This window comes from Zootoca vivipara, chromosome 3 (genome assembly GCF_963506605.1).
Source record: "Zootoca vivipara chromosome 3, rZooViv1.1, whole genome shotgun sequence".
In the NCBI taxonomy this organism is placed as follows: domain Eukaryota; kingdom Metazoa; phylum Chordata; class Lepidosauria; order Squamata; family Lacertidae; genus Zootoca; species Zootoca vivipara.
In genome coordinates this window covers 17,742,324-17,769,948 of record NC_083278.1, presented here as the reverse complement: position 1 = coordinate 17,769,948, position 27,625 = coordinate 17,742,324, and the positions used below count along the sequence as shown (strand labels likewise).

Below are 27,625 nucleotides of genomic sequence, written 5' to 3'. Positions count from 1 at the left end.
CCCAGCCAGTTCAGCCTCTTCAAACAAATTAAAACACAGCAAGACATCAGACAGGACGCGGGTGGCGCTGTGGGTTAAACCACAGAGCCCTAGGGCTTGCTGATCAGAAGGTCGGCGGTTCAAATCCCCGCGACGGTGTGAGCTCCCGTTGCTCGGTCCCAGCTGCTGCCAACCTAGCAGTTCGAAAGCACGTCAAAGTGAAAGTAGATAAATACGTACCGCTCTGGCGGGAAGGTAAACAGTGTTTCCGTGTGCTGCTCTGGTTCACCACATGAACCGGAAGCTGTACGCCAGCTCCCTCAGCCAGTAAAGCGAGATGAGCGCCGCAACCCGAGAGTCGTCCGCAACTGGACCTAATGATCAGGGGTTCCTTACCTTTACCTTTAAGACATCAGACATGAAAAATGTTCTTATGCAGAGCTGCCTTCAGATGTCTTCTAAAAGTCAGATGGTAGTTTAGAGCCAGTGTGGTGTAGTGGTTAAGAGCGGTAGACTCGTAATTTAGTGAATCGGGTTCGTGTCACACCTTGGGCTAGTCACACTGCTTTGAAGTCTCTCAGCCCCACTCCCCTCACAGGGTGTCTGTTGTGGGGGAAGAGGGGGAAGGAGATTCTTCGCCCCTTTGAGACTCCTTCGGGTAGTGATAAAGCGGGATATCAAATCCAAACTCTTCTTCTTCTCTTCTTATTTCCTTGACATCTGATGGGAGAGCATTCCATGGGGGGGCGCCACCACCAAGAAGGCCCTCTACCTGGTTTCCTATAACTTTACTTCTCGCAGTGAGGAACCTCCAGAGTTCCCTCTGGTAAGAACAAAAACCGCCAGTGGGGCCATATGGCTTGAATGGGTTTGTGAAGACTCAAGTAAAGCACAAGGAGACAGCGGACAGAAAAAGGAGGCAGGAGACAAACATTGGCCATACTACCTCATCCAAAGCCTATATCAAACATGCTATTTAATCACAACCACTCCAACTTATAACATCTGAGCTTGCTTTGGTGTGGGTGGGAAGGGGGGTCAAATGCCTTTATCCACAGCCAGACTCCTAACTACTAAAGGACCAGTCCAAGGATGAATTCAAGAATTCCAGGGAATCTTTAGAGAGATAGGGATGATGTGGATTATTACTCTTAACTGCGGAGCTAAATGAATAATGGAAGGCTGATCCAAACATGGATATAGCAGCGTCTTTATACAGTTTCCTTCTACCACCAAATGTTGATCCAATTATATGAATATTCGTCTGTGTCATCACTTGCTGGATTCTGGGGGGAAATACATTAGTATCCCTGTTGAATCAGGGCAGTAACCACTGGTGTTGTCAGGCTTTGGGGAATCAGATCCCTCCCACGGTAACAGTCAAGAATCAGAGAAATGATAAAAGTTATTACCAAGCAATTTATTCAATAATTCACAGAGAGCGATTAAGGAATGCAGCCTTCTCTAAATATGGCATTGCTCTAAGTCCCATCCCCTATATCTCTCCTCTTCTACGTCACTCCTGCATCAGCTAATCTGAGCTTTCTGTCTCTGAGCTCTCTGTTCTACTACCCTCAATTCCCATCTGGTCCTGAGGAGGGTGGGTCAGGAATGCTTTCCAAGTCTGTCAGCTATCTCTCCTCTGGTGCTTCTTCTTGCTGTTCCTCTTCCAATATTTCCCAGCTTCTGCCCTCTGCAGCCTCTGAACTATGTCCTTCTGCAAACCACTGTTCTAAATCTATACTGTTCTCCTGTTCTCAGGAAGGTTCAGGGGAAGGGGCGACGGTCCCCACCATTCCTCCTCAGTCCAGCCCCTGACAGATGTGGTAAGGGAGAGCTGTGGGGCATCCCCCTCATCACCACAACTTACCTGGGTGGGTTTGGTCTGGGGTGGGGCTGGGGTGATGATAGGTTTGGGGCTGCATGGATATACCTGTAAGATTGCCACAGCTCCCCCGCCCAGCCTGGTCCAGGTAGGCCGCAGTTTTCCCAGTGCCTGAAGAGAGACTCCATGGCTCTCCCTCACCACAACCAGCCACTACCAAACCTGGGTGTACAGTCAAACCTTGGTTGTTGAACGTAATCCGTTCCAGAACACCGTTCGACTTCCAGAACGTTCGACAACCAAAAGCTGAAAGCAGAAGGGGAAACTCAAAACGGAAACCACGTAGCACGTTCAGCGTTCGAAAACTGGAACAGTTACTTCTGGCTTTTCAGTGTTCGGAAGCCGAAATGTTCGAAAACAGAGCCATTTGAGAACCGAGGTTTGACTGTACTCAACTGTGATCTCAAAAGTGGGGTTGTTTACAGCTCTGGTTCGGATCAAACACCATTTGTCAGAAATGCCAACTTGTTCCGACTTTGACTGTGTGAAAATAGGAATGGGAATCAGTCCATAGGCGGAAAGTTGTCAAGTACAAATCTCATGTTAGTAAAGACTAAAAAATTCAGACAGGCCCAGGATGAATCAAGGGAATGCTTCAGTTTTTCCATTGCTGTTCAATAGTTGAATTGTGGCGTTCATAAAACGCTCCTCCCGGGACTGATTTCTGAACATATGCTTATATGCCTTCCCACATCAAAACCCTGTAGAAAGCTAGCATATAGAAGAATTATACCCTTCTTGACTTGCTAGTTTTCTGCTTACCAGGAGGGGGGGGATGTATGAGGAATGGCAAAGCATGCCTTCTTGGAAGCAAATAATAATCTGGAAAGAAAACTAGTGTTACACTCCTCTGAAAGAATTTTACAATAAGATGGGCAGCTTACCAGGCAAAAATGTTAGCAGATGGTGGCCCGTTCCCCCTAAGAAAACATTTTTTTGAAAGTCTAAGGGTGCGATCTTATACCAATGTCGCATCAACAGTGAGGCTGTGGGAGTCCTACTGCACTGGTAGAATGCAAGAAACACGGGCACCGTTGCAGATATGCGGGCAAAATGCACTTCCACTGGAGCCATTCTGCCAGCAGATATGTGCCAGATAGATGGCTAAGACTGAGCAGAATCAAAGGCAGCACAGGAGAGGAGCACCCTCGTGCTGTATTCTGTGCCATTGATGATGGGGAAATACAGGGAAAGGGGTCCCATGAGAGAAGCCTTTCTGAGCTGACCAACCTTAGATCCTTGTTATCTTGAAATGCTGGAGCTTGGGACCTTCTGCATGCAAAGCATGGGCTCTGTCATTGAGCCCACCACCCAGCAGCTACCTGTCTGCATGCAACAACTTTTAGTGCAATGTTTTAACCATCATTTGACTGTGCTAGTCAACCCAGCAATAAAGGTAAGGAAATCCTTTGGACACAACTGATTCCGAAAAAGAAAAACACTAAAGAAACAACCTCCTAGAGAGGACAGTCTCCGAAACACCAAATTTGCACAAAGGGAAATGGATAGGCTGCTGGTTTTGAGTAGCTCTTTGGTTCTCCACATGCCTGTAGTCTATAGCGCAAACTTTCTAGGTTGTCTGTATCTGCAATCTGTATCTGCTATCGCTGTGAGCATCTTTGTTGGAAATTTCTTTGTGTTTTTCTTTCTTCGTCGTTTCCCCTCTGCCCCTCAGATGCTTTGGCTAACCAAGTGGAAAACAATCTCACTTGGAACTTCTGTATTGTTCCATTAGTGACATCACTTCGTATCCATGTTTTATGTCACAGAGGAATGCAGATGCTTGGCTTAGGAATCAGATATGATTTTGTTTGTTTGTTTGTTTGTTTGTTTGTTCGTTCGTTGTCTCTTGCGCCGCTGTGATGTGGGGACCAAGACCTAACGGTTGCGGTATCATACATTTTTTGCTTGGTGCAGGGCTCACATCCACTTCTAAATTTAAGTCTGTCATGCTGAACCCTCCTGTATTCCTAAATTGGTTTGACATGTGTAGACCACATTTGTTTGGAATCCCCACCCCCACCCCAGTCAACTCACAAATTTCTAGCTTAACAGTGCACATAGCCGCAAGCAACACATTAAGACTGTTCAACTTCCAATGAGAGTTTTCAGTTAACTTCTCTGCTAGCACAATTCTCTCTGCTGCAGACCAGCAACCAGGTGGCATTGGGAAGTTGCTCTAATCAAGCAGAAACCTCAGGGCTTCCAAGAGAACAAACATGTGTACTGTGGCTGATATAACTATGGACCATGGAAGCGGGTTCAGATTGTAGATTAAATCGCTAGATGAATCCTTCTGTGGATGGAATGAAAGTTACCACTTCTCCCAGAGGAAGAGAAATGGTGATTGCTCCTTTGTGCAAGTCGCTCTAATCTATGCAAATTGAAAACGATCCATTGGCGTACTTTAAAGTTTGGAGGGGTGGGAACGCAGCCCTAGAGGGAACGTAATAGATTTCTGGTTTGGTCTGTGACCAAGAACATGTTTTTTTGTGTGTGGTTGTGTTTTTAAAAAGCCAGTCCATCAATGTCTCTCCATATATAAAGGCTATTCCAACTGAAAATTTGACCGCTAAATCTTTATTTACTAGACTGTTGCTGCCTCAAAGCAGAAGTCGTTGTTCATTTAATGTTAAATTAATTTTTGAAATTAATCTAATATGGTTTGAAAATGCCGTGTTTCCTTGCCCTGTTGTATAGTCTTAAGTGTATGAATGGTTTTGAGCTTCAGTGCTGTACATGCAACTTTGTTTGTCAGGCAATTGGTGGTTAATTGAATTGGTGTCAAATAGCCCTAAAGACTAAGGCTGGGGAATTTGATTGATCTCAGTCATTATGCTTTGTTTGGGTGGGGTGGGGGAGAACTATTAATTTAGCTGATGTGGTTATTAAGCTTTGGCCGTGACACTTTGGGTTAAATAGCTACTGGTGATATAAAGCTCTCTTTTCTTCTCTTGGTCCTTGATTCTGAGTCCCATCAACGTTTGCGGCATCAGGAATAAATCAAGTGCCTCTTGGCACAGTTAGCCATCTCTGCTTAGCAAAGGCATGTGACTAAACTGACACCAATGCTTAATCACCTCCGTTTGTCGGGGTGTTGGGTAGAAAAGGAGGGTGAAAGCCAGCAATCTCATCTTCCAGGTCAGGAGAGAGGTCACGGGCAGGATCATAGTGTGATTTTCCCCCTATAGCTAAGTGCACTAGACCTGACCTAGGAGCAAATGAAAACCTTCAAGCTTCCTAGCCTTTCATTGCCTCCTCCCATATGACACGTATAAATGACTAGAAATATATGATCTTCCCAAGTCTTATCAGTTCAAGATAGCTTTGTCAAGCTGTTGGATTGCCCAAGCCACAGACTGATTAATTGATACCACAGACTGATTAATTGATATATAACAATCCTGATTTTCTCAACACTTCTGTGGGACCAGACCCTCCAAGTGTTCCCATTTTCCAGGGACATTCTTGGATTTACGGAAGCCGTCCCGGTTTCTGATTTGATTATGGAATGTCCCACTTTCCCCTAGGACGTCCCTGTTTTCATCGGAGAAATAAGGGAGGGCATGATAAAAATGGGAAGATCACAGTCTAGTCCAAAATCAAAGTAGACATTCTGTGAAAGGAAAAACCCCACCGTCCTGGCCCTGGTTTGTTTGTTTTTTTAAACAAATTTAAAACTTTTTTTTCTATTGCTTGGTGCAGACAAATATTGTCAACCCAGGAAAGCCCACCTGGCGCCAACATTGCATGACTTCATGTGCCAGGTGAAAGCCTGGCTTTTCTGGAATATTTTTGAGAGGAGCTGAGGCTGTCCCTGGGTGCTAACTCCCTGTTACTGGAATAGAAGGATGGAAACACAAAAAAACCATGAAAATACTAAATGTATATGCAACCAGGAGACTTCACATATACAGTGGTACCTCGGTTTATGAACACAATTGGTTCTGGAAGTCTGTTCATAAACTGAAGCGAACTTTCCCATTGAAAGTAATGGAAAGTGGATGAATCCGTTCCAGACGGGTCCACAGAGTACTCAACCTGAAGCGTACTTAACCCGAAGCATGGGTGTAATTGGTTCCGGAAGTCTGTTCATGAACTGAAGCATTCATAAACTGAAGCAAACTTTCCCATTGAAAGTAATGGAAAGTGAATTAATCCGTTCCAGATGGGTCCGCGGCGTTCGTAAACCAAAAATTCGTAAACCGAGGTGTTCCTAAACCGAGGTTCCACTGTATAATGTATCTGAAAAGGCAAGTTAGATTCAGAAAGTGCAATGTTCAAAATATCAAAAGTCCAATATAAAGCGCCAAAAGTCCAATAGTAAAGTGCTACAATGTATCATGCGTCCTCGTCTGTTTTCCGACGGGCGGCTAGCCTCTTCCCCGTTTCACTGGTATCGTTTCCTCAGGGGACGGACTTTTATCTTGGATAATAAATTATTATAATGCACTGTAAGTGTTTATACAATCCTTTTAAAACAGTATACAAAAATATCTAAAGTTGCTCACCTAAAAATTCATATATTAAGGCTTAACAAGGCTGAAGAAGCTGACAGACCTCAAGGGTTGGAATGAATAAATTAAACAGTTACTTGCAAGGTTAAATACAATGTTTTTTTCAAATCATCCAATCATCCCTGTTACTGGCATTTCAGGTTAATTCAAGAATGGGAGCCCTGTGGCTCTAGAGATACTGTTGGCTGCAACTCCCATCATGTAGGTGTAAATATTCGATCAACATCTTCCAAGATAATTGTGAGGGACAGGGGATATCGCGAAGTCCCTCCCCTCCTGAGTTCAAGCCAATCACCGAGCACAGGGGAAAGCAGAGAGAGTTCCGATTCCAGTAGGGAAGCAGGAAGTCGGGTCCGAGGCTCAGGCAAGGTAGAGGAGCCAGGGTCCCAGGCGGGACAGGAAGGGGCGAATAAGGGAGGGAGACCCATCCCCCCAACGCCAGAACTACGCAGAAAGAGGAGGGGAAAGAGGATGGGTCTGCCAAAGCTTTTGTGTTGGAGAAAGACGCGCCAAAAGCCATTAGGAGGTTCTGAAACCGACTGATCACATCACTCCGTGTAAATAGCAATGACTTTAGCACTGTAAATACGCAGCACCAATAAAAGAATAAAATGCAGAGCTGCGTAGCGTCGTTACTCTGAAGTAGTCCGCTCCGGCCACTGTGAGAATAATAATGCCCGCTCACATCATAAAGAGCTCATAGCCCACCTACTCTCAGCAGCCAGAAGCGTCATAGCCAGACACTGGAGAGACCTGTCAGGAGTAAGCATAGACCAATGGCTTCAAATAGTATGGGAAACAGCCTTATTAGAAAAACTAGCCAATAAACTGGAAGTGGCATGGGGACAAATCAACCTCTCTCACCACCAAAGGAATACAAGCGAATAGTAAAGAGAACCCCCACAAGCGATGCTGACTCAAAGCCCCACACATAAACTAAGTAGAATAGAAGCATTGCCACCCGACCCCACCCCCGACCCCACTCACCATGCCCCCCCCACCTCTTTCCCCCTTTTCTTCCTAATGCGGGCATGTCCAAAGTCCGGCCTGCCAGTCGGTTTAATCCGGCCCCTGTGGCAGTACATTTCCCAGGGTAAAATCAAATCTGGCCCTCTTTGGGGGGAAAAATTGGACACCACTGTCTTAATGTAACACTAATATCTCGACAAATGAAATGGATCTGTAGAAAATGTAACTTGAAAAAAGAGACATTACACATAACTTTTGTAAACTAAGAAATCTTTAATAAAAATATGTTAAAAAGCAAAACAATGCAATCCGAACCCCCTTCTCAATCACAATCCTGCTAGTTTGGGGAAGAATCCAGAACATCCAGCAGAATATCTAAGTACTTCCTCGGTGTCAAGGAAACCAAGGAAAAATTCTACCCAAGGAAGAAACTGTCACAGAAAATAGTAACTCTTCTGGTAAATAATGGATAACTGATCTGGGTTTTATACATTGTTTATGATTATGCAGATTCACTCAGTTCTCTAAATCCACCTTAGCTCCAAGCACCTTGTTCATTTAGCTTTTGATCTGGGTTCTACTAACTGTGTCTGTCTACAGAAAACTTTCCCTTTTGGCATGGAGATCTCTTGAGCTCTCACCTCTCCCTCCTTAATATCATTTGCTTCCATTTCCTCAAAGTGCTGCAGGAATTTGCTCGATGTAATGTTTTGGGGTCACTCTGTCTGATTGCTGTTTCCTTTTTCTCTGCCTATTGGGACAGTGTGTGATTTGAAACTCTGCTAGCTGCTACTCCCATGACATATGGCATATGCCGTGTGAGTTCATGTCCTCCAACATTTCTCTGATGAAAATAGGGACGTCCTGTTCCATTATTATTATTACTGTATTATTATTATTATTATTATTATTATTATTATTATTATTATTATTCCCAACACATCTGACTGAGTTGCCCCAGCCACTCTAGACGGCTTCCAACATATATAAAAACATAATAAAACACTTAAAAGATTCCCTATACAGCACTGCCTTCAAGTGTCTTCTAAAGGCTATATAATTATATCTCCTTGGCTCAGGGGTTACATAACTCTATACCAGGGGTGCCCAAACTTTTTTCAAAGAGGGCCGGATTTGATGAAATGAACATGCGTGAGGGCCGCCCAAAGTTGCTGAGCTTTTCTTAGGATTGAGGTTGTTGACCTTTTTTTGGGATTGAAGTTGTTGGCCTTCTTTTAGGATTTTAACCCAGGAAATAAACTGCCATAGGGGCCTGATTTTGGACATGCCTGCTCTATACCCTCCAATATTTCTCCGATAAAAATAAGGACATTGTAAGGAAAAGTGGGACATTCCAAGATCAAATCAGAAACCGAGACGGCTTCTGTAACTGTTCCTGGAAAACAGGGGGACTAGGAGGGTCTGTGAGTCCCCTTTGCTAATCAGTGGGGAAATCTGTTTAAATTTCCAATATTTCAAGGCAGCCTTACCCATTACATGGCAAACACAGAAGGACTTGTTGGAAGCTACAGTAGTTACCTTGCGATCGCGAAAGATGATCAAACCCTTTAATTCCAAACAATCAATTCCCTTCGGAAAGCAGAATTAATAAAATTCTCGTTTGAGTAAATATCTAATTTGGGCTATATAAACATATGCTGCAGCTGCAAATAATTTTATTTCACGCTGCACAAGAGATTTCCATCCATGCAGCTGATCACCTCCCCCCCACCCCCGATCCCAGAGGGTCCTCCAATTTTAAGGATGTGCTGGAGGTGGCAAGAAAGGGAGTCTGCTCAAAGTGGAGCTGCAGTGTTGGATACAACCCATAGATTTATTTCACAGATTTATTTCGCTTTCTATTCATACATCCGTAGGGCCTTGGAGTAGGTAGCAAGTCTTAACAAAGCATGTTCAACTACAGTATTTTAAAACAAAAGAAAAATGCTAAAACCGATTTGAAACAATGCAATGTGGAACTCCCCTTTGAGAACACTGCCTTATGTCATGTTGAACCAGTTAACTATTTTATAGGTCAAAACTGGCGCCACTGCCCTCACATAATTAAATGAATAACAATAACCATGGCATCCGTTGCAAGGCCAATCACACACGATTGAACTCTGACTGTGCCCGAGGTTCTTTCTTCCTTGCCAGTTGATGGTTGAGAGAGCCACATGTCACGTGTTACTGAGAAGCGTCCAAAGGCAGCCATCGTGGAGAAGCATGGGTGCCTGCACTCTCCTGCGGTGTTAGGTTGGATGCCGCTTTTATAACCAATTGATTTGTGCCATCTTCATGCACCCCTGTCCACGAAGGAGAAGGAGGGCTGTGTGAAATTGCTGTGCCGCACATGCCACTGTTGACATCATTCACAGTTCCCTGCAATGAGTACAGAAGGTCCACTCACTGTCTTTGAACTGAGCTGTTGTTGTTGTTAATAATGATGGATTCACTAGGGTTGCCATATATCCGGTGTGTGTGTAAGGGGGAACAGCTCCCCCTCATCAGGTCGAGTTCCTCTCAGAGCAGTAAGTCCAGTAGCAAATCAGATTACAAGAGTCAGGAAGCAGAGGGAGAGAGACAGGGCTCTAGCAGCGTCAAAGAGCCTCCACACCGAGTAGAGAGGGAGGCAGCTGGGGAGGAAATGACGGGAGAGCAGTCAGAGGGACGGCCCTTCCCCCCGACGCCTGAATTGAGGTGTACGGCACCCCGTAGGACAAGGGGGAGGCGCTTTGGAGTTCCCAAGCTGTTACGTTGGGCGCGAAACAGAAAGAAGCCATTGCGAGGTTCTGACTCAGACTAAGCAGACATGCTTTCCAGGCATTCTGCACTGTAAATAGAATGCACAATAAAAAAAAATCTTAAAGACAAGCAGATGTGGAGCATCGTTACTCAAGAGTAGTCGCAAGAACCTCTGACAGTGTGTGTGTGATTTTTTTATTCAGTTTTACAATTTACATTTGAATTCAAACAATAATCATAATTGTAAACATATAGGATTCCCTGAAGCCTTATACTTCCCTCCACCCCTCCATGGTTTCCATTGTAAATCTTTTTCTACTGCATCATATAATTTCTCTGTTTTTTCTTTAAAATCCACATATGTCCGGTTTTTCCTGGACATGTCCAGGATTCCACGGGCAAAATTACCATCTGGGGGGGGGGAATCCTTTTTAATTGGCAAAATTCCCTCCAAAAAAAAGCTCAACAACTTTTTACTTATTGGGAAATGGCAACCCTAGATTTGGTTGCATTGCCAATGTGGCAAGCTGTTATAGGACTTCAAGTCCTGAACAGTTTCTTTGAGGATAGACCTGTTAAAAGAGTAGGCCTCACTCAACTTGGCTTGGAAAATCTAGCCAGCATCTTTTGTTTTCTGCACAAGCTGTTTTTATATTGCCATAATTGCATGTGGGTCTCTTATTTTTGCAGCAAACGCCATGTACATGGGACACCAAGAGATGAACGAGGTCACAGAGAGAGATAACACTGCCATAAGAAAGCATTTAAAGAAGGTAATTCTTTACTCTCCCCAGTTCTAATGAGTTGCCCATTTGCAGATACAGTGGTACCTCTACTTACGAATTTAATGCGTTCCGAACACACATTTGTAAGTCGAAAAAAATTGTAAGTCGAATCCCATAGGAATGCATTGGGAGAAAAAAATTGTAAGTCGAAGCAACCCTATCTAAAAATTCGTAAGTAGAAAAAATCCTATCTAAACCACATCCAAGATGGCGGACGGAGCTCCATTTGTAAGTAGAAAAATTCGTAAGTAGAGTTATTTGTAAGTAGAGGTACCACTGTACTTCACTGTCCTGCTTTTCAACACCCAAATGATTCTGTTCTGATCTCAGGCCATTTATGTATAGTTTGTCTGCATTTATTGGTTAGAAAGAATTTGTGTCTCTGGCCTTATTTCACATAGCCTATAATTAATTCAGCAGGCCCCCTGCTTAAAATGTTTGCTGACCCCCTGCTCTACTTTCTCAATGATACGTTCACCTCAGAATATCTCTATGCAAGATGTACGAGCCAGGTTGACCTTGGCGCGATTCACCTTTTGCTCATTATAGTTGCAAAATGTGCTTACCGTACTTTCCTTTCTGAATTAAAGGCCTCGCAGGTGCTTCTGTCTATTTCCATCTGTTTTCCTTGACTACGTCAACCTGAGCAATGCTTTTGCACCTGGAGGCCTACTTTGAAAACCTGTGTTTTATTTGTTCCTCTGTGTCATTGCACTTTTAAAGTGGTGTGCTCTACCCAAGGAATTTTTATTTTATTTTATTTTATTTTAAAAATTAATTGAGGCAAAGTTATAAAAAGCTGGCAAGACCAGGACAGTGTAGAAGCAAGCATGGAGTTAAATGCCTCTTCTTCTTCTTCTTCTTCTTCTTCTTCTTCTTCTTCTTCTTCTTCTTCTTCTTCTTCTTCTTCTTCTTCTTCTTCTTCTTCGTCTTCTTCTTCTTCTTCTTCTCCTCCTCCTCCTCCTCCTCCTCCTCCTCCTCCTCCTCCTCCTCCTCCTCCTCCTCTCTACCCCACACTCTCAACTTTCCCCCCTAATTCTTCCTTCTAATAATTTCTGGGAAGGTGAAAATTAGGGGAGAAATGTGAGTTGGCACAAACTTCAACCTGAAGTGTACTGACGTTAAAAGTAGGGCTTGACTAATAAAGGGTTGGAAGCCGACGAGAACAGGAACTGGAGCCCAAGTTGCGATAGAGTTGGCAAGTTGTCACTTTGGGAAATTTATGCTGCTTAGTAGTCAGTGTGATCATAAGTGTAAAGCCAATCTTAACACCTGACGGTGCCAGCTGCTGGGGAAGAGAAAAGTTATTTCTGGATCCCATTTGCATGTTGTGTGTTGAAGGAGGTGAGAGAAAAGAGACACTAAATTATTCCTGCCTTTTCAAGCCCAGTAGTTTTACAGCATAATTAGTAGGAGCTGAGGAGGGAGTAAGAGAAAATGCGGGCCTCTTCAGAGCTGGGCGTCTCAGGTGCAGCAAATGCTGACACGTAAGGGAGCTGGATCATGAGCTCCCGTTTGCTCAGTCCCAGCTCCTGCCAACCTAGCAGTTCGAAAGCACGTCAAAGTGCAAGTAGATAAATAGGTACCGCTACAGTGGGAAGGTAAATGGCGTTTCCGTGCGCTGCTCTGGTTTCTCCAGAAGCAGCTTAGTCACGGTGGCCACATGACCCGGAAGCTGCCTGCGGACAAACGCCGGCTCCCTCGGCCAGTAAAGCGAGATGAGCGCTGCATCCCCAGAGTCGTCTGCGACTGGACCTAAGGGTCAGGGGTACCTTTACCTTTACCTTTAAGGAGGCTGGAGGAATTTTAGCAGAAGTGAGTCACTTAAACCCTCCGCTTCAAATGCTGAACAAAAAGGAAGATTCGCTGCCCTTTTTCTGGTGGAAAAGTAGACCATTTAAAGTCCAAGCGTTGATCCCGCCTCTCAGAGATCCCGAAACAAATAATGTGGGACAGCGTTGGCTGTTTCACATGCTTGAGAACATTTCATGCCCTTATTAACTGGGGGTCCTGTAGGCAGCAGTGCACATCCCACAAGGCATAAAAAAATAACATGACATCATCATCATTTACCTGTCCTTCACTCTAAGGTCCCAGGTTACAGCATTAAAACACTATATTTAAAACTGATTAAAACAACTTTATGGTTTGTTTGTTTGTTTGTTTGTTTGTTTGTTTGTTTAATTTGTATACTGCTTAGGATGGTTCACAACATAAAAGCACAAAAATAAGGTTGCTGTGCTTCAGACTTACACAATTGTTTTTCTCTGGCACGCAAAATGTGTCCGTGATGATGGCAAATGTATATGAATACACATCGTTGTGTATACACGGTGTTAGGTGCCCCTCCAGTCGTGCGCATAAGATGCCTAACTAGCCTGCAAGAGACGTCTTCATTTACAGGCATGAGTTTTTACCTGGCTTGTGCAAATTCAGTATTTTGAGTATTACTGCATCATGGATGTGTAATGTAAACATTCTCCCCTGATTCAGAGTGGAACGCAGTTGGCTTCGTGCACACAGCTATAGGCTTCGGGTTTATTCCTTTTCGGAAGAAAGCACCTTCCCCCATCATCACCACCTCACCACAAAGGATTTGAAGGAACCTGATCAATGGTCTCCAATGTAGCTCTGAAGTAGAGCACATGCTGGGTATTCAGACACTTGGGTTCGATTTCTGCCATCTTCAGGTAATAGACGGCAAAAGATCCCCGTCTGGAACTCTGGAGAGCTATTGGCAGCCCTAATGGGCAGTACTGATACCAAGAGGCCAATAATAATTTAATAATAATATTATTTATTATTTATAACCCACCCATCGGGCTGGGTTTCCCCAGCTACTCTGGGCAGCTCCCAACAGAATAGTAAAAACATGATAAAACATCAAACTTCCCTAAACAGGGCTGCCTTCAAATGTCTTCTAAAAGTCAGATAGTTGTTTATTTCCTTGACATCTGATGGGAGGCCACCACCGAGAAGGCCTGATTCCCTGGAACCTCACTTCTTGTAGTGAGGGAACCGCCAGAAGGCCCTAGGAGCTGGACCTCAGTGTCTGGGCTGGACGATGGGGGTGGAGACATTCCTTCAGGTATACTGGGCCCAAGACCAATGGTCTTGAGTCAATATAAGGCAGCTTCTGGCATTCCAGCTTCTGGAAGTGAGAAGGTAAAACTTTGCTGCGTGTGTAGAAGCCCTTTATGCTCATGTTCAGCCTGTCTGTAAAACCCAGGATAATTGCTGCTGGACATTGAAAATGTTGAGTTATATGGAGCAATGGTTTGATTCAGTAGAAGGCAGCTTCCTGAGTTTTCTAAGCAACTAAGGGGTTCTTCTCAATCACGAGGGCTTTCATAAATCCACTTTACAATGCAAAAACGTATTAGCTATTTATTTGTGTATTTCTTAAATTCATATACTGCCCTTCAAGGATCTCAGCCAAAATGCCTTTGAAGAAGCCCCTCTCTCTCTCTGTCTCTCTGTCTCTCTGTCTCTCTCTCTCTCTCTCTCTCTCTCATTTCCTTCAAATTAACATCACTCAGTTTTTTTAAAAGCACGGGCTCATTTTGTTTAAACCAGCTTGAAGAAAATTGCAAACCAAAGCAGCCAAAACCAACCTTGAGCTGGTTTTTATTGAAACAGCTGGCCTGGTGTTGCCCAGTTTTCTTGACCCAGTGTCCAAAGCTGTCCATAGCAGTTTAATAGTTATTGCCCTTGAAAGGTTCACAATCTGGAAGGCAGCAGTGTGGAAGACACCACAGATGCCGTCTCTTTCTGCCCACAGCCAGAGTAAATCACTTGCCTCCAGTTGTGGAAAATCTTTCAAATACGCTGCATGAATAGGCCCGGATTGCTCTCAGCAGCCAGGAACACCTTTTATTTTGGCAGCCCCCGTATGCTTTTTGGACTGCGTTCTGCTGAAGTTCAGAATGGAAGTTAGGAAAGCTGCACATGAGGGTTTTGACGCTCACAGCATTCAAGCATGTGCTCTGGCACATGCGGCAGTATCCGAAATTTCTGCACCACATGCTCAAATTAGTCCTTCTGTGACATACACAAGATTTGAAAAGCAGCATTGGAACACAAGGGTAGGCAGAAATCGAGCTCTTGGGAAATGGAAGAAAGTGGCTATTGTTGAGTTACCCCCCCCCCCCCAAAAAAAAAAAGTTGTGGTTTTTATATTTCTTGTGATTTCTTTTTTAATGTTGTGGTTTGAATGGATGTGACCACCTAGGGACCTTAGGCTGAAGGGCAAGTAATAAAGCAAAGTAATAATTATTCTCAATCCTGCGCTCTCTTCTTGCAGTGGGCAACCAGATTCCAACAGAATCTGAGATTCCAAGCAAAACCTGAGAGCAATACTCTCCCCACCTGGTATTCTCAGCTATTGGAAAATCAGAAAGAGAGAAGTGGAGAGATATACACAGTAAAGGGGGGGGGCTTTGCTGTAGTTACAAAAGTATGTCCCAAGTTTGGAAATGTTGGATGCAGAAAAAACCAAAAAAACCTTCTTTCCATACCACAGTTTCTATCTGAATCCCCCAGCTACATGTCATATTTTGAAAACCACCTTTTTCTTCTTCTTCTTCTTCTTCTTCTTTGGCGGCAATCCCTCATAGCCGAGTAAGGTGGTCTTCCATAAACACTGTTTTAAAAGTGAGTCTGTAAGTGACTGTGGAGGCCAATTCTTGTTCCACATGCCCTTCCACCCTGCTTCTCCAAAAATAAGACATACCCATAAAATAAGCCGTAGCAGGATTTCTAAGCATTTGTGCAATTTAAGCCATACCCTGAAAATAAGACATAGTGATAGGTGCAGTTCTGGAGGGTGCCAAGGGTATGGCTAGGCTGGACATGTAATTAAAAAATAAGACATCCCTTTAAAATAAGCCACCGTGTGTTTTTTTAAGGAAAAATAAATATAAGACGGTGTCTTATTTTCAGAGAAACATGGTAGGTTTCCAGGTGGGAGTTGATCACGGTAAAGGTTTGCCAAGCATCCCTTCCTCTTAGCATGTTTCTCCCTTTCGTCCTGAGTTCAAGCGTCTTCAAAGCCCATGACACGTTTGGTAAAGGCTGTTGTCCAATTGGAGCGCTCGCAGGCCAGTGTTTCCCAGTTGTCGGGGTTTATAGTACAGTTTTTTTAGATTTGACTTGAGAGTCTTTGAACCTCTTTTGTTGACCACCAGCATTACGCTTTCCATTTTTAAGTTCGGAGTAGAGTAGTTGCTTTGGAAGACGATAATCGGGCATCTGCAGAATCATTGCTTCAACACTGGTGATCTTTGCTCCTTCCAGTACACTGGCATTAGTTCACCTGCCTTCCCAGGTGATGTCTAAAAATTTTCAGAGACACCGTTGATGGAATCTTTTGAGGAGTTGGAAACCACCCAGTAACAGGAACCATCTAATCTACTTGCCATGAGGCTTCATGTCTGAACCGAGGACACTTAATTCTTAGGACTGTGCATGCCATACGTTGAAACGGTTGCTTTCTTTTTTTCCACCTTGGATCTGTGGCAGACAGAATTATTTTGTCAGTAACTTGCACTTTCTCGAGCTGTCGTAACTGTAGTGCCAGTCAGAATGAACTGCAGGAAATCTTCATTATTTTCTTAGAAACTCTTTAAATGTAAACATCCTGTTGATAGCAATCTCTGATTCCTCTGGAGTTTTCACAGCATCTGCCATCATTGTGTATACCGTATCTGAATCCTCATGCCATGTTTTATAGACATTGCATTTGATAATGTGACCCTACGCCGCCAAAAAGTGGGGGAGCATTGAAATTGGGCTCTGGCAAGAGAGAGGGGGGGAGAGGGAGAGAGGGAGAGGGAGAGGGGGAGAGAGAGAGAGAGAGAGAGAGAGAGAGAGAGAGAGAGAGAGAGAGAGAGAGATGGGAATAACTGGAATACAACAAGGTCTAAATTAAAAGCAATTTTCTGCTAGCTAATCTTTATCGGTGGCACTGAGGCATGAACTTCTGTACAGACTGAAAATATGTCTGGCTATTCTTATTATTCTTATAGTGAATTATGTATCCACATGGCTGGGTTTACAGTGCAATCTAAACCCAAGATCCATCAGGATTTTGAATAGGCAGATCTAAATCGGTCCCAGGTAAGCCCAGGACTCAGTCAGTTTAGTTTAGTTTTACTTGTTTCCTTGTTTTTAATCCTGTTTTTTATTCTGTGAACCGCCCTGACATCTTATGATGAAGGGTGGTATATAAATCTTAATTAATTAATTAACAAACTACACTCCCACATCCTAGCTGAGATGCTGGTGAAATTTACACTGCTCAAAGTCCCCAGAAAGGTGCAGGATTGGGCAAGGAAAGACTTGCACCTATTCCAAACCTCTTTTAGCTCAGTCACATGATCCGGCGGCTTTGTATAACACCAGAAAAGGGTGGTTTAAGTCAAACTCTCTTTTAAATGCTTGCATTTCCTCTGTTACGGTTAGGCCAGCTCAGGCAGCAGTGGCAGTAACTGAGCAGAGTTTATAATAGGGGTAACTTCCACCCAGTGGCATAGCATGGGTTGCCAGTGTCGGGGGGCCCGCGTTTTCAATGGAGCCCAGCAACGGAAGTGAACAGCTGTACTGAGGCAGCACCGGGTGGTGAAATTTTGCGCCCCTTAACATTTTTGCACCCAGGGCCCCTAATCTGTTCACTTGTTTATACTGATTTTTAAAACGCTCTACAAACATTTTCCAGTTTCCTCGGGACTCTGGTGGAAAAGGAAACCTCACCTCCCCAACAGCCTGCTATTTTATTTTATCATTTTATTGATTTTAATTTTAAATTGCGATAGCAAGCAGCCCATGTAGCATCATATATGGTTGGGCCCAAAATGCCAGAGCGGATGCATAGAAATATCCCAGTGGTGCATACCTGTCCTAAGCAGGTTTGCTTGATGCAAATCCTATTAACTTCCACCTTGTTGGGGCACTGTCATACAGTGGTTCCGCTCCTTCCTCCTGGGCCATGTTCAGAAAGTGGTGGGGGGGTGAATGTTCAGACCCCTGGGCTCTCACTTGTGGGGTGCCTCAGGGTTCTGTCCTCCCCCCCCCCATGTTTTCTAACATCTACATGCAGCCGCTGGGAGAGATCATCAGGGGGTTTGGGCTGGGTGTTCATCAGTATGTGGACGATACCCAGCTCTACCTCTCTTTCAAATCAGAGCCAGTGAAGGCGCTAAAGGTCCTGTGTGAGTGCCTGGAGGCAGTTGGAGGATGGATGGCGGCTAACAGATTGAGGTTGAATCCTGACAAGACAGAAGTACTGTTTGTGGAGGACAGGAGGCGGGCAGGTGTGGAGGACTGTGCCCCTGAAGGACCAGGTGCGCAGCCTGGGAGTCATTTTGGACTCACAGCTGTCCATGGAGGTGGAAGTCAATTCTGTGTCCAGGGCAGCTGTCTACCAGCTCCATCTGGTACGCAGGCTGAGACCCTACCTGCCTGCAGACTGTCTCGCCAGAGTGGTGCATGCTCTAGTTATCTCCCGCTTGGACTACTGCAATGCGCTCTACGTGGGGTTACCTTTGAAGGTGACCCGGAAACTACAATTAATCCAGAATGCGGCAGCTAGACAGGTGACTGGAAGCGGCCGCCGAGACCACATAACACCAGTCTTGAAAGATCTACATCTACATTGGCTCCCAGTATGTTTCCGAGCACAATTCAAAGTGTTGGTGCTGACCTTTAAAACCCTAAGTGGCCTCGATCCAGCATACCTGAAGGAGCGTCTCCACCCCCATCGTTCAGCCCGGACATTGAGGTCCAGTGCCGAGGGCCTTCTGGCGGTTCCCTCATTGCAAAAAGCCAAGTTGCAGGGAACCAGGCAGAGGGCCTTCTCGGTAGTGGCGCCCGCCCTGTGGAACGCCCTCCCACCAGATGTCAAAGAGAAAACAGCTACCAGATTTTTAGAAGACATCTGAAGGGAGCCCTGTTTAGAGAGGCTTTTTAATCTTTAATCGATTATTTTATCCTTCTTTTGGAAGCCGCCTAGAATGGCTGGGCAAACCCAGCCAGATGGGTGGGGTATAAATAAGTTGTTGTTGTTGTTGTTGTTGTTGTTGAAGCCGCCTAGAATGGCTGGGCAAACCCAGCCAGATGGGTGGGGTATAAATAATAAGTTGTTGTTGTTGTTGTTGTTGTTGTTGTTGTTGTTGTGCTTTGGCATGCAGCCTTACGGTCCAGCACAGCATGAAAGAACCACATACAGAAGCAGGCTCCTTCATGTGGATTTCCCTTGCTGAGAGCATGATTTTGCATGCGGACTGGACCCATATCCAGGTGTGAAGCACCCAGCAAAATCTCCATCTGCAGTGCAGGGTGGCGGGTAAATACAGGCAATCTTGTCTGTCCTACAATGCAAAGTTGCACCCACACCTGCGATTCCAGGCTGCCGGCCCTGTGCAACATGTGTTTGTCTCCTGGTTGGGGCCTTTGCTGAAAAGCGCTCTACGCATTTCATCTTCTTAATTTTGAGCACCATGGTGCTATAGAATTCCTAGTACGCACAATGCTTTCTGATCTTCCCTAGTGGTGGTGTTGTATAGGTCACTGTTGTGTCTGTTCATTAAACAGAAACTGAGGCTAAGGCAATCCCAGTGACTCATAGAATCATAGAATTGTAGAGAGGACCTCTACAATTGCAATACAGTACAAGTGTGGCACTCAAATCGGAAGCGTAACACTCAAAACGGAAGTGTGGCACTCAAATCGGAGCATGTTCGGCTTCCGAAAAAAGTTCGCATACCGGGACACTTACTTCCAGGTTCACAGTGTTTGGGTTCCAAGTTGTTGGAGTACCAAGGTGTTTGAGAACCAAGGTACCACAATACAGCCATCTTTTGCCCAATGTAGTTCTCAAACCCACAGTCCCAAAATTGAGAATCCCGTGCTCTACCAACTGAGCTATCCCAGGGTGCCGAATTTCCATTTCCTGTCTGACACTTAGCTTTATCTCTGTCTTTTCTTCTTCTGATATATTTACTTGGTTTGTTTTTCAGCTGACTTTTTATTATGGAAGTGAAGACCGGTGGTGTCCTCGGCAATACTATGAAGAGATGAAGAGGGATTTCCCAAATGGAGACATCCGATTGTGTGAGAAAGGATTCCGCCATGCTTTCGTCCTCGATTCCAGCGAGGAGATGGCTGCGGATCTTGCAGACTGGATGCGAGATGATCTGGCTAGGCTGTAAACAGAGGTGAAGCAAGTAGCAACACAGGGCAGGAAGTATTTTAACTGTTTTATGGGTGTGTGGTTATACTTGAAAAAGTTTGCTCCTCATTACATTCTACTAAAGGATGTGCCACAAAGTAACTTCGTGGCCCGAAAGGTAGTCCTATAGACCCTCTGAATGCCAAAGGAGTGGTTGTAAGTGCCTCGAATGGATTTTGTCAAAACAATACCGTAAACAAGAGTATGCTACCGGCCTTGGCTTCTGAACACTAAACTGAGATACATCACTGCTACCAGTTGGGAGCAATCCCCTTGGTGGAAGGAGTGGTTGAGGTTGAGTTTCAGACATGCATATGCAATAATGATTCCCCTCCCCCAACCTCAAGAGACTTGAGTGAGAATGTCAAGGCAGGTCAAGCATCACAAACAGAGCTTTCATATCCCCTCAAATGCAATACTATGAATGTATGTGTTCAGGGGCAAATCACTGAGGGTGAGATGTCAATGAAAGGAGCTGCATGTGTGAATCTGCCCTAAGATCAGAATGTTAAAATACTTCAGTATGGTGTAGCAAAATACTGATGAAGCTAATCGTTTGGTGGTCACAGCACCAAGCTCTAAATTCCTTTCTGTCTCACCTTTTTAAAAAATTGTTCTCAAAAATGCCAGGGAGATTATTTTTTGTGCAAATACTTCCTTGAAAAGTTTTTTGTATAAGATTTTAAAAGGGGCATGGACAAAAAATTTAATACATGAATATCTGAAACTGTTCTGAGTATTGTGGTGCCTCGCAAGACGAAATTAATTCGTGCCGCGAGTCGCTTCGTCTTGCGATAATTTCGTCTTGCGAAGCGCGGTTTGCCGCGGCAAAAAAAGGCCAAAAAATTCGTCTTGCGAAGCACGGCCATAGAAAACTCCATCTTGCGAGTCACCAAAAACATCACAAAACGCTTTCATCTTGTGAGTTTTTCGTTGTGCGAGGCATTCGTCTTGCGATGTACCACTGTACATATAAGCCACAAATTACTGGGTTGTGTTTTTTTTCCAGTCTGCTATTTCCATTCCAAACTCTTTCCTATAAATTCCACTTTTTAAAATATTCACTTTTCAGGAGACCCAAGAAAGAAAATTAACTGGGTGAGAGAATAAGCCTTCTAAACTGCCCTCAATTCTTAAGGGCCTCTTTTCTTTCAGCATGTGAGAAAATAAACCTGTTTCTGGACCATAATACTTGGGACTGCAGTAGCAGACTCATATGATGGATTGAATGCTCCTCCATGCAGAAATGTGGCCTGCAAATAAAAACCTAGCCATCAGGGTTTTTTTTAACCTAGTTTAAGGTTTCTCCCTAACCTGCTAGTTTTCCAAATGCAGGGTGGGAATTGTTGTTGTTTTGAATTGAGCAATCAATCACGTCAGCCCCCATCTGAAATGTAAAGTGCTTTTGCTTAGAAACAAGTTTGCCTCCTCATCTGTTGTAGTAACTGGGCATAAAATGATTTGGCTGTAATTTGCTTTGACTTACAGCAACTAACAAATTTAACAAATAATAATAATAATATGAAGGAGTTCTGCTGTCAGTTTCATTAACAGGTTCCTACTTGTCTGGGGCAAGCAAGCTGGAAAATTAAGAATGCTGAGTAGCTTTCTCCTCAAACCAGACTGTGGTTTTCTATACCTTCCAGATCACTTCTTCCCAGTCTCAAAAAGCTGGCATTGACCAGTTGGCACCTGACATTGTATATCGTTGCTCATTCATTTGGGAAAGAATAATAGAATCAGTGCTTTTTTTCTGGGGGGACGTAGGGGTACGCATATCCCTAAACATTCTGTGAATCTTTGTACTTTTGTCCATTTACTATATTTATTTTCCCCGCTTTGAACTATAAAATAGTGATTTTCTTGAGTCAAAATGAGAGTACCCCTCAACATTTTTTAAAGAAAAAAAAACACTGCATAGAATCATAGTCATAGAATTGTAGAGCTGGAAGGGGCCCCAAGGGTCATCCAATCCAACCCCCTGCAATGCAGGAATCTCAGCTACAGCATCCATGACAGATGACCATCCAACCTCTGCTTTAAAACTTCCAAGGAAGGCGAGTCCACAACCTCCCGAGTGTGTCTGTTCCACTGTCAAACAGCTCTTACTGTTAGAAAGTTTTTCCTGATCAATGTTTAGTTGGAATCTCCATTCTTGTGTCTTAAAGCCATTTGTTTGAGTCCTCCCCTCTGGAGCAGGAGAAAACAAGCTTGTTCCCTCTTCCATGTGACAGCCTTTGAGGCATTTGAAGATGGCTATCATATCTCCTCTCAGTTTCCTCTTTTCCAAGCTAAACATGCCCAGCTCCTTCAACTGTTCCTCATAAGGCTTGACCTCTAGACCAGGAGTCCCCAGACTTACCGCGCTTCAGACCAGTGCCCAAAGCGCCGATCCCACGGCAGGCTAAAGGGCGTGGGAGCGCGCGCCCATGTTCATGCGCACACACTATTTCCAGCGCACTTCCGGGTCGCCAGAGCGCTGGAAATAGTGTGTGCGCATGGCCTCCTCCGACCCAGAAGTGTGCCGGAAATGACGGGTAAATCGGTCAATCGGGCCGTATCCGGCCTGCGGACCGTAGCCTGGGGGCCTCTGATCTAGACCCTTGGTCATCTTAGTTGCCCTCCTCTATACTCGTTCCAGTAGTCAGTGGTTTATCTCTGGAATTCATTGTGACTCTAAAAATAGACCCTAAAAATGCATTTACCCAAGTATAACAACACACACACACACACCGAACACCTTAAAACCTTGTATTAGTATTTGCAATAGCCAAGATGCTCTTGTCAAAAATCTGAGAATGGAAATAATTTTGGACATCAGGAATGGGAATTTTGAGAAAAATCTTTGTTGCTTAAGACCAAATATTTTGAAATGGTTGCCAGCAGCAGCACTCAAAATGGCAGGCAGTAACATCATGAGCCCAAAATCCTGTGTGGAAAAAAGGAGACATCTCTGTAGGCACACATAGTGATTCTATCCATGGCCATTCATCTCATGCCCCATTTCCAGCTATTGTTGTGCCACTTCAGAACTGTGTGAGAGGGCCCAGTGGTGCGGCACAAGTCAGGTGTCGACAATACTGAGTTAAATGGTCTGACTCTGTGTGCAAGCGTCAGGGAGAGGATTAACGGGGTTCCTTGTCCCTTTGTACCAGTGCTGGAATATATATGGTGATCACTTGCACCCGTGCTTCATGGGAACATAATGTTGGACCAGGTGGTTCGCTTGCTGTCTTAAATGTTCTGATTCATGTCTGTAAATAATTGTTGCTTGTGCAGATAAGAAGGCTTTTTGTCCATTTCAGCAAAATCTGGTGCTTGGGGGGGAAAAACACCTACTAACTAATATATTGTGCTAATTTGAAGGAGGGTTCTTGGAATTCAAGCGTGTTGTCCTTCAGTGTAGGAATTGACGTTTACACAACTGCGTGCATTCCTACAATATTTCTGTGCGTCAGATGTAGTCGGCAGAGAAATATTTTTGTCTTCATAGTAACAGGGTTGCCTACCTAACAGCACCAGAAGAGGGAAATCCAGCCCTCAAAATGTTTCGGCAATTAGTTGAAAACATCCTGCCTACGTACCGGTAGATTATGATTCCGGAATATTAAAGCAGGGAAATCTTGTCCTTTTGCAACATTGGCCAAGAAAGCCTTATTCAAGTATGTGGTGGTTCTGCATTTTTGCTACAATCCCATCATCTCAGTGAGCTTAACTTGGAATAATTGCAGGATTTTAGCTATAAGCCTCTGTACATCTAGATTTCCAACTAATTTAATCATAGGAGTACTTCTGTTTTCTTGACATGAAGCACAGTATAATGGCGTGCTTACTGTGGGTAGGCTTATTGAGATGATTCAAGTTACAAGAATTGGATTGTTGATAGATTTAAACCTGTTTTGCAAATTATACACAAGAAATGCTAAATCTTTGGTGCATTTTTCACCCCTTGAGGCTGTCATTCATCAACAGTCCACCCTGTGTCATATTCAGTGGGCTTTTATTCTGGGGGGACGCATACTTCTAAACCAGGGCATAGCTGCCAAGTCTCCCGTTTTTCACGGGAAACCCCCGTATTTTGTTGCTGTTTCCTGCTGTTATCCCGAATTGATTATATCCCATAAATATCCCCTAAAGCTCCTGCCGGCAGCCATGTCCCAGCTCCCGGCTGTCTGCGCATGTCTGGACACGGGCAGCCCGGCACCGGAAGTCGCTTCTGCGCATGTCTGGACATGCGTAGAAGCGACTTCCGGTGCCGCGCCGCCGCAGATCCCAGATTTTTCAATCCGGGAGTTGGAGGGTATGAACCAGGGGTCAGCAAACTTTTTCAGCAGGGGGCCGGTCCAGTGTCCCTCAGACCTTGTGGGGGGCCGGACTATATTTTTGGGGAAGGGAATGAACGAATTCCTATGCCCCACAAATAACCCAGAGATGCATTTTAAATAAAAGCACACATTCTACTCATGTAAAAACACACTGGTTCCCGGACTGTCCAAGGGCCGGATTTAGAAGGTGATTGGGCCAGATCCGGCCCCCAGGCCTTAGTTTGCCTACCCATGCCCTAAACATTTTGTGAAGCTTTGTACTTTTGTTCATTTACTGTATTTATTTTTCCTGATTTGAACTATAAAATGGTGATTTTCTTGAGTCTTGAGAGTACCCCAAACATTTTTTTTAGAAAAATAAGCACCGGTCCTATTTATTAGTTTATTTTAAAGACAATTTTTGCTATTATGGAAATTGTTTAATAGTGGTTTTGAAAAAACACGTAGTGCCCAGTGGGGGCCTTCGACATTAACTCTCCTAGCCCACTCACTTCCCCACAAATTCTGAGACTTCCGGAGAAACCGGTGAGAGATCTCCTCTAGGTGACCAAGAAGCCATGTGATATTATGATGGAAGCTGGTATTGCAAGGGACCAGACCAATTCTTGGAGGAATTTCTAAATCTCTACACCCAGAGGGAGTTTCCCAAGAGTGGTTTAGACCACAGCTCCAACCGCATCCCTAATGCAAGATATATGAAGCAAAAGGTAAAGGGATGTGGGTGGCGCTGTGCTCTAAACCGCTGAGCCTCTTGGGCTTGCCGATCAGAAGGTCAGCAGTTTGAATCCCCGCAATGGAATGAGCTCCCATTGCTCTGTCCCAGCTCCTGCCAAGCTAGCACTTTGAAAGCACACCAGTGCAAGTAGATAAATAGGTACCGCTGCGGCAGGAAGGTAAACAGCGCTTCCATGTGCTCTGGCTTCCATCACGGTGTCCCATTGCACCAGAAGCGGTTTAGTCATGCTGGCCACATGACCCGGAAAACTGTCTGTGGACCAATGCCGGCTCCCTCGGCCTGAAAGCGAGATGAGCGCCACCACCCCATAGTCACCTTTGACTGGACTTAACCATCCAGAGGCCATTTACCTTAATAATAATAATAATAATAATAATAATAATAATAATAATAATAAAATAATAATTTATTATTTATACCCCGCCCATCTGGCTGGGTTTCCTTTACCTTTATGGAGCAGAATATCACATGTGTGTAAGTGGAATGCTGGAGAGAAAATGCCATTGTATTTGCTTTAAGGAAGTAATAAAAATAAATAAATAAATGGTTGGTGTTCAGTAGTAGCCTTATAAGGCATGATAAATATTTGTCTGTTGGTTTCAATATTCGAGGAATGGGTTTCTCCATGTTGTATATTGTACCAAAGTGCTTGCAAATACTATTTCATATTACTGTGAAAACTTAATAAATATTAACAGTTAAAAATCAATAACTAATAAAAAATGTTGCATACCAGTAATTATAGAATGGCGGGGGTTCCTGGATTTTTGTGGTTTTGTTTTGTTTGTTTTTTCATTCTGACTGGTGCATTCTATAAAACCAACCGCAAAGTTACGGTATTCAGAATTGAAATGGTCACAGTCTGAGTAATAACACCCTGAACATGCCTAATCTCAAAAAGTAAACAGGTTCAGGCCTAGCCTAACTTGGGTTGAAGGAAATTCCTCATTAGACATCTGAATCTTAGGTAGGAAACTAAAAAGAGTTTGCTGGGTCATAGAATTGCTGAGTGGGGAGAGGCCCTGAGGATCATCTGCCTCACACAGGGTTTGAACCTGCAACCTTATAGCATCATCAACACCATGCTCTAACCATCTGAGCTAATTTATCATCTTCTGAAGTTCATTTGAAAAGTGCCCTCTGCTTATGACGTAGTTACTGAGCTCTCCTCTCCCTTTCCTCTTCCTGTAAATGGTCTCGTGGGCTTTTATATTGCTTCCGAAACCTGTTTCAGCACAGAAGACCGTTGGATAAAAGTAGTTTGTGAATACACCTTGGCCATTAATCAAAGCACTTTCAGTGGTTTTAAAACCGGCATTTGCTCGATCCAGTTTCCTTCCGGTATGTCAGGGATGAGGGAGCTGTGGTCCTCCAGATGTTTTTATGGACTACAAATCCCATCAGCCTCAGACAACATGGCCAATGGACTGGGATTATGGGAGTGGTAGTCAACCAATACCTGGAGGGTTGTGGAGATGTGGAGGAAGCATAAAGTGCCTCCAATTATTTCACAGAAGGGAGGACTATGTAATCCTATCATATACAGTGGTACCTCGGTTTAAGTACACAATTGGTTCCGGAAGTCTGGTTCCGGAAGTCTGTACTTAACTTGAAGCAAACTTTCCCATTGAAAGTAATGGAAAGTGGATTAATCCGTTCCAGACGGGTCCGCGGAGTACTTAAACTGAAAGTACTCAAACCGAAGCGTACTTAAACCGAGGTATGACTGTACTGTCACTGTCCATTCCATAGATTAACTCTGTTGTTAGAATGGGTCTTATTCTTCATCCTTCCCTCCAAGCACACTTAGGGAACAGTATCTTCATAAGTTACACCTGGTCTTTTTTCATGTCTAAAAAAGAGGTGTCTTGTTCTCTTATAATGGCAATGGCACCCACCCGAGAGATGCCAGAATCTGGCAAATTCCAGCTGAAAAAAAGCCATGAGCATGACAGACACATGTACAGTCATACCTCAACATCCGAACGCTTCGACTTCCAAAGTCGATAACCCCTGGAATTGTTTTCGCCGTGCGTGCACTCTGCACCTGCGCAGAGCGGCGCGCATGGTCAGCGCATGCACATAAGTGCGAAATCGCGCTTTGCGCATGCGCCGTAGCGGCGCTTCGAGAACCAAAAACCTCAACCTACGAAGACGGCCGAGGAACGGATCGTCTTCGTAAGTCGAGGTACCACTGTACAAAGAATTCACAGCTAAACTGAGTGATAGTTTGGGGGTCCTTTATGTGTAAAATGATTCTTTCTTTTTAAGTGTCCTATCTCACAAAGTTGTTGGAAGGATAAGCCCAACCAGCACCACACACACACACACACACACAAAAGAATGTAAAGTAGTTTGCACATGAAAAGTGCAGTAAACATGGATAAATATTTAGAGGATTCTACATATTGGGGAAACTTAGTAATCAGTAAAACAAATTGCATTTCTAGTTGGAAGA

General features: G+C 44.2%; 1 protein-coding gene across 2 annotated transcripts in view; it reads left to right on the top strand.

The window, feature by feature from the left end:
* LDAH (lipid droplet associated hydrolase) overlaps positions 1 to 27,623 on the top strand; it is a 107,373-nt gene extending 79,750 nt beyond the window's left edge. For both annotated transcript variants that reach the window (XM_060272438.1, XM_060272439.1), the window contains 2 exons: positions 10,786 to 10,868; positions 19,895 to 27,623. In XM_060272438.1, coding sequence (XP_060128421.1) covers positions 10,786 to 10,868; positions 19,895 to 20,086 — 275 coding nt within the window. In that variant the 3' untranslated portion in view covers positions 20,087 to 27,623. The remainder of the gene's footprint in view (positions 1 to 10,785; positions 10,869 to 19,894) is intronic.
* The last annotated feature ends 2 nt before the right edge of the window (positions 27,624 to 27,625 follow it).